Source organism: Notechis scutatus, chromosome Z (assembly GCF_049901735.1).
Source record: "Notechis scutatus isolate UNSWTSFEM ecotype Mainland chromosome Z, rNotScu1.2, whole genome shotgun sequence".
NCBI classification, from domain to species: domain Eukaryota; kingdom Metazoa; phylum Chordata; class Lepidosauria; order Squamata; family Elapidae; genus Notechis; species Notechis scutatus.
Window position 1 is genome coordinate 137,725,076 of NC_142025.1, and position 7,435 is coordinate 137,732,510.

General features: G+C 42.8%; 1 protein-coding gene across 1 annotated transcript; it reads left to right on the plus strand.

Annotated features, from left to right (window-relative positions):
- LOC148129327 (uncharacterized) lies at positions 1-1,970 on the plus strand. The gene has a single exon (XM_087945320.1). The coding sequence runs from the start codon at positions 272-274 to the stop codon at positions 1,667-1,669; it is 1,398 nt and encodes a 465-aa protein (XP_087801446.1). The 5' UTR covers positions 1-271; the 3' UTR covers positions 1,670-1,970.
- The last annotated feature ends 5,465 nt before the right edge of the window (positions 1,971-7,435 follow it).

A 7,435-nucleotide genomic window follows, 5' to 3' on the forward strand; every position in this document is an offset into this window, starting at 1 on the left:
ATATTTGAATGTTTGAATGTTCCGTTCTGATTGGTTCGGCCGACGGCGGGAAAATTGAATAGCCGTCATTGGCCAAGAGCCGCGAGCAGCTGCTATAAAAGAGGCTGCTGCGGCTCCATTGTTGTTCAGTTACCGAGAAGAAAATTAAAAGCAACTAAAGATTAACTGGTCTCGAGTCGTCTTTCCCACAACTTAACACTGGCGACGAAGGTGGGATACTGAGACAAGGAGACCAGTTCAGCACGTGGCAACGAGAACTGAGCTAGACGAGATGGCCGGCAACAACTCGCCACCCGCACCGTTCAACCCAGCAACGGAAGACTGGGAATCGTACATCGACCGATTCCTCATGTTCCTAGAAGGGAACGAGCTCCAAGAAATTTCTGACAATAGGAAGAGAGCCGTTTTCCTCACCCACTGTGGACCCACATTCTTCAAAATGGCAAAGGCATTAGCGTCACCCCACGATGTAAAGAAAATGGCGTGGCCGGATTTAGACAAGTTACTACGAGCCCATTATACACCAACCGTCTCATGCCTTATCAAGCGACACGAATTTTACAAGCGCGACCAAAAGGAAGATGAAAGCATCAGAGATTCTGTCGCAGCCCTAAGAGACATTGGAGGAGCGTGCGAATTCCTAAACATGGACGAGGCTATGAAGGACTGCGTGGTTCTTGGATTAAGAGACCTTACACTACAGAGCCGACTACTGACCAGACCCAAAATAACATTGACCGAGGCAATAGAAGAAGCCACCGCAGCAGAAGCAGCACAAAGATTAGCAGCCACCATGCGACAGATGAATAAAGTAACACAGGAAACCCCGAAAGACACTAACCAAGCTCAAAACAAGAAGCAAGAGGAGACTCAAAAAACCACCACCACGACATACCATGAGGACATTGAATCCCTATCCGAAACTGATGAGGAAGAAGAAGAAGTAAATCAACTTCAGTCGGAGAAAGGCAGACGGGAGCACAGGGAAAGAAAGTCGGGGTTTCGTTGTGCCGGGTGTGGAGGGGACCACCCATGTTCTGAATGTTGTTTCTTTGATGCTATTTGCAGGCATTGTGAATGGCGGGGACACATAGCTAGGGCATGCCGAAACAGAAATAACTATAGCCCTAGACGAAGAGGAAATACACCCCCCACCAGAACGAGAGAAAGACAGACAGGGGGCCGTTGGAGCCAAGACAGCAGAAACAAGCGGTGGAAAAAAGCCAATAGAAAAGAAGAAACACACCAGACAATAACTATTGGACACTCGAGTGCAGTCAATGCAAAGAAGGTACTGGTACAAGTCACCATAGAAGACCAACCATGTGAGATGGAGGTGGATTCCAGTTCATATCTGTCAATGGTATCATGGAACACTCTCAAAAGCCTGATACCTGACATGAAAAGAAAGGAATCAGAAAAACAAAAACTCACACTTAAAGACTACCAGGGAAACAGAATTCCCGTAGTTGGAACCGGACACTTCCAGATCAAATTTAAAAAATACACGAAAGTCCTTCCATTGACCATAGTTGACCAGGATCGCCCCAGCTTACTGGGACTCGAATGGTTCGAACCGCTAGGAATTGGAGTGACCGGAATAAACAACATCGCTGAGACAGACTGGGAAGAGAACCTGATGAGAGAATTCCAGGACGTCTTCAATTAAGAACTGGGCAAGTACCGAGGGTCCCCTATCTCATTTAATTTGGATCCTAAGATAGCCCCAATAAGGTTAAAGGTGAGACGAGTCCCTTTTGCGTTAAAACCAAAAATTGATGAACAATTAGATAAACTTATCGCACAAGGGGTATTAGAACCAATAGACCACGCAAGGTGGGAAACCCCAATTGTGACTCCTATCAAACCAGATGGGTCCGTACGCATCTGCGGAGACTACAATGCCACCCTCAACCATGCGCTACAACAAAGCGCATACCCAGTTCCAGTGGTACAGCACCTGTTACACTCTTTGGGGGGAGGTAGAATTTTCGCAAAATTAGACCTTGCGCAAGCTTATCAACAGTTGCCAGTTGACTCAGAAACTGCAGAAGCAGAAACAATAGTGACTCATAGAGGGGCATTCAAATGCAAAAGACTACAATTCGGAGTTAGCGTGACCCCAGGGGTATTTCAGAGTCTAATGGAGCACCTATTGCAAGGAATTAAAGGGGTAGTATCATATTTTGATGACGTGCTGGTATCAGCCAAGGATGAAAAACAACTCGAAGACCGTTTGAGGGAGGTCTTACAAAAATTTAAAGAGAGAAATGCCAATTAGCCACCGATAAGGTTGAATTCCTGGGATACCTTATAGATAAAGAAGGGATCCACCCCACTGAAAGGAAAATCAGAGCAATCAAGGGAGCTCCCAGACCCGAAAATAAAACAGATTTACAGGCCTTCTTGGGACTTATTAATTTTTACAATGTATTTTTGCCGCAGAAGGCAACGATAGCAGAACCGCTACACAGGTTGCTAGATAAGAAAGCTACCTGGACCTGGGGGTGATGAGAAGAAACCGCATTCCAGGGAATCAAAGACTTAATTACATCAGATTGTGTACTAATCCAATATAGCGAGACCCTGCCACTAATGTTAACCTGCGATGCGTCACCCTTTGGCGTCGGGGCTATACTCAGCCACATATTACCCAATGGAAGAGAAGCACCGATCGCATTCCATTTAAAAACTCTATCAAAAGCGGAGCGGAACTACAGCCAATTGGATAGAGAAGCGCTGGCCGCAATAACAGGAGTTAAAAAGTTCCACGAGTACATCTATGGCAGGAGATTTTCACTGATCACCGATTATAAACCTCTTTTAGGAATACTCGCAGGAAACAAACCCACACCCAACATATTGTCACCGCGAATGACGAGGTGGTCCGAATTCCTTGCTGCATACAACTACGAATTAATCTATCGGCCAGGAAAGAACATAACACACGCTGACGCCCTGAGCCGTTCTCCCCTACCTGAGTTAGAGGATGATCCTGCACCAACCACATCAACACTGCACATCGAGATGCTGGCAAACCTACCCATAACAGCAACAGACATTGCGAAGTAAACCGCGAGAGACAGAATCCTGGCGCGGATTTTAAATTGGGTAGGTAAAGTGTGGACAGAGACCGAAAGCGACGAGACCATTAAACCATTCCAGCAGAGACAAACTGAGCTGTCAATTTTAAAAGGATGTGTACTGTGAGTGATCATACCAGACAGATTGAGGGAACAAATACTTAAACTATTACATGAAGGTCACCCAGGTATTGTCCGAATGAAATCCCTGGCTAGGAGTTATGTATGGTGGCCAGGGATGGATTCGGATATAGGGAAATGGGTAGCAATGTGCAAACGATGCCAGGAATCTAGACCTGCACCCCCTTCTGCACCTGTACTTGACTGGGAAAAACCTAGGGGCCCATGGTCTAGAATACACATTGATTTTGCTGGACCAACAAAAGAGCATACATTCTTAACAGTAGTAGACACTTACTCAAATTGGCTAGAGGTAAGCATCATGCATTCAACCACAACAGAAGCTGTTATTAGACAACTAAGAAAGCTTTTTGCAACGCATGGATTGCCGGATTTACTTGTATCTGACAACGGACCGCAATTCACTGCACTAACATTTGAGAGGTTCCTAGCCGAACTAGGTATAAGACATGCTTTAACAGCGCCGGATCAACCGGCTACAAACGGACGGGCAGAATGCATGGTCCATTTTACCAAAGAAACATTACACAGGCTAGAAGCTGGAGATATCCAGGAAAAAATATATAAATTGCTAACGATACAGCACATCACGCCAAATGCCATGACTAACAAAAGCCCAGCAGAACTATTGATGGTAAGAAAACTAAGATCTAGTTTAGATAGACTACACCCCACATATAGCACAGAAAAACCAACAGACTCCTCCAGTAAGTGCCGTACATTTAAAACAGGGGACCTGGTCTATGCAAAAAACCTAACGGGGGAGCCATTATGGATACCAGCTAAAATAATCCAAGTAACAGGACCCCGGTCATACAGGGTAGAGACGGACAACGGAAAGAGCTGGAGGAGACATATAGACCAACTCAGATCAAGGGCCATATTAAGAAACACCAACAACCAAAGGGAAGAAGGGGAAGAGCCCACACAAACACAAGAACCAAATAAAACTTTAAACCAAAATAATAACCAAACCAGAGGGGGGGGAGACCCCTCAAACATAAACAAGAGGGGAGGGGGAGACCCTCCACAAACACGAGAAATAACAAAACAAACCCTAACAACAACACAACAACTAATAGCACCATTAGCCCCGAGGGGAAATCAAAATCATCTACCTGGAGAAGAAAACTTTGGAGGACTGGAGCAGGCATCAGAATACCATCACGAAGCCGCTCCTGGCAGGAGCAGCCAAGCCGACTCAACCAGCCCGGAAAGGTCAGGCGGGAGCGGCATGGCTGACTCCACCTTCCAGGAGGTTCCACAGAAGAGGACAGGAGGAACAGCGAACCCATCCGAGCAGTCCAAAGACAACACCACGACTGAATTGCGCAGGTCCAGTAGGAACCATAAAAGCCCCACCTATTTACGTGACTACGTAACATAGGGGTGGCCTGATTGGTGGGACTGTACCACATAGGGTGGGGTATTATATGTTTGAATGTTTGAATGTTCAGTTCTGATTGGTTCGGCCGACGGCGGGAAAATTGAATAGCCATCATTGGCCGCGAGCCGCGAGCAGCCGCTATAAAAGAGGCTGCCGCGGCTCTGTTGTTGTTCAGTTACCAAGAAGAAAATTAAAAGCGACTAAAGATTAACTGGTCTTGAGTCGTCTTTCCCACAACTTAACAGATTTAAGGGTCAAGATTGTACAGAGGAAAAAAGAAGGAATATAACATTGGACTATTTGATCAGGGATTAATAATCTGTTTGATACTTCTGGTAACTCCTAATGGATTTTTTGTTGAAGTGGTGTCTAGATAAAATTTAGTCATCGGGAGAAGAATATTTTTTTTAATTGTGATTTTTAAAAGGGATGAAAAGTCAGTATATGACTCGGAAATATTCATACAAACAACATTTAGACTAATTTGCATCTCATAAAAAAGTATTTAAAGACCTGTGTTCTGACAGATGAGCCCAATTCAAAATGCATTGACAATGTCTCCTTGAATGGTGATGAAACGTTTGCAACAAATTGCCAAGCTTGGAGCTCAAATCAACAGCCTAGATTACATTAGTTATTACTATGTGAATGAACAATTTCAATAACATTATTATTATTATTTTTAAAAAGAGGAGGCCTTGTTGGGACAATTGTGTTTATGACATCATTGCCCAAATGTGACATTTATGCCATGACACCATAATTTGTGATGTCATCATGGTTTTCACCAGTCTCCTAGGGCAGGGATATCAAACTTGCGTTGGTACAGCAGCATCACATGATGTATTATGACTTTTTCTCTCTTCTCTAAACCAGGCATGAACATGGCCAAAGTATGACACATCTAACCCATGGACTTTGACAGCCCTGTTCTAGCTTCATCTGACTTTTAAAACATAATGCTGCTTTTCCTGGAAATAGGCAGAACACAAAATACTTTGGGACCGTTGAATTGTTTTCCAGCTAGATGAGTCTATCCTCTCAGGATTTTGTGCAATATAATATGTCCTTTTTCCACAAGCTTTGCCATCTTACCCTGCCCACAGTGATATCCGCTGCAACTTATTAGTGTGTCTGTACTAATGAAGTCAATATTAACGAGGCTGCAAAGAAGTAGGACCGCACAGCCATCCACTTTCCATTGACAGGCCAGCAGTGAGTCACCTTATAGTATGAAAGAGGTTTTCATTAGTGCGATGTTGACAAGACCTTTCAAGTAGGGTCAATCCAATACAAATAGTTCAATAATGAGAATGAAGTAATGGAGCTAACTAAATCCTTTGCCTTGTTAACGTTCATAAAGCCACACTTTAAAAAAAATCTGCCAGTTATTATGTCTGACTTTCACATTTAAATTCCTGTCCACTTGTGGCCAAGTTCAGAAAATATGCTACTATGGCATGGCAAGTTTAACCAAGCAAGGAAATATTATTAAACCATAAATGGCACTTTACATATAAACCATAATAGTTGGCGTGACATAAAACATTAAAGTTTAATTATTTTATTTAATGCATGATCCCAACCTATCTGCTTTTCCATCCATCTCATTCTCTTTGTACTGTGTGTTCTGAATTTTGTTTCATGTTCCTTAGTATTATGATCTGTCTCTTAAAGTTTAATAAATTATTCTTGTGATGGCCAGTTGCACAGTCATCCAGATATTTAAACAGCATCTGGCATTTTTATCTACCTATTGAGTCCTTCCCAAGGACCTGGGATAGTCTGATGTCATTTCACGATATCCAAAGTATAGTCACAGGATATAACTATAGATGCCAGTGATTTTTGACAATGCTGGTGGCGTTCAAATGTTGCCCTAGATATTTACGGTTATGCGTAGGTAATTTACAATTGGATTCACAGTCCAAGACTGATGGAAACTTAATAATTCCTAACCAAGGATCTAAGAATTATTAAAGTGTCTAAAAATATAGGCAGATGCATATTTTTATTATTTACTTTATTATGGTTTGCCTCACATTCAGCTAAATGTATAGACTGGATTTGGCATTTTTATCCCCTTTTATTGAGTCTTTCCCAACAACCAGAACAGGGTTAGGATTAGGGTTCGATGGTGCTAAAGGTACTCCTGTACAGAGGTGGATTTGAAAGTTGTACAGATGCAGATAGATAAATCAACAAGACGTCCATAACAAATTACATTTATTAGTTCATCAGGTATCCTCATAACTCACATTTGTGATGAAGTTCTTCTTTAATGACCAATCCTTTGTATATCTGCCTTGTAGTAAAAGATAGTTATCTCCTAACCCATCTTGTAGCGATAGAAAGAAGCTGCCATGAGTTAGAGAGTTCAGGCAAAAGTGAGGGAAACTCCCCTAACCCCTCGAGGGTCAATTCAGTGACCAATCAGGATTACAGATGTGGCCACGTGACATGAACTACATTTCCCAGGATACCTTTAACTACATTTACCATGATGCATTCCCTTAAGGGGACAGCTCATAATTCCTAAGTAACTATCCAATTCCCATAGACTGGCTGGGACAGCACAGGTACCATTGCAAAATGTCAGCTGTTCCAAATAAAATTGCCTTTTGCAATTGACTGATGGTGATTTTGTCAAGGCCAGTGGTGTTTAAGTGGTGCTCCAGATGTTTTGGGATTGCACCTGAAGTATCTATTATTAGTAGTACTATTTTTGCTCTTTTTTGCCAGTTTTTCTACTCCTATTTGCAGGTTGTAATTTTCTCCAAATCCAGTCTAAAATCAGACTGAGTGTGTGACCAACCTTAGCCAT

Excerpts from the sequence above, each read along its gene's own strand:
- LOC148129327 (XM_087945320.1), top strand. The coding sequence starts at position 272 with ATGGCCGGCAACAACTCGCCACCCGCACCGTTCAACCCAGCAACGGAA.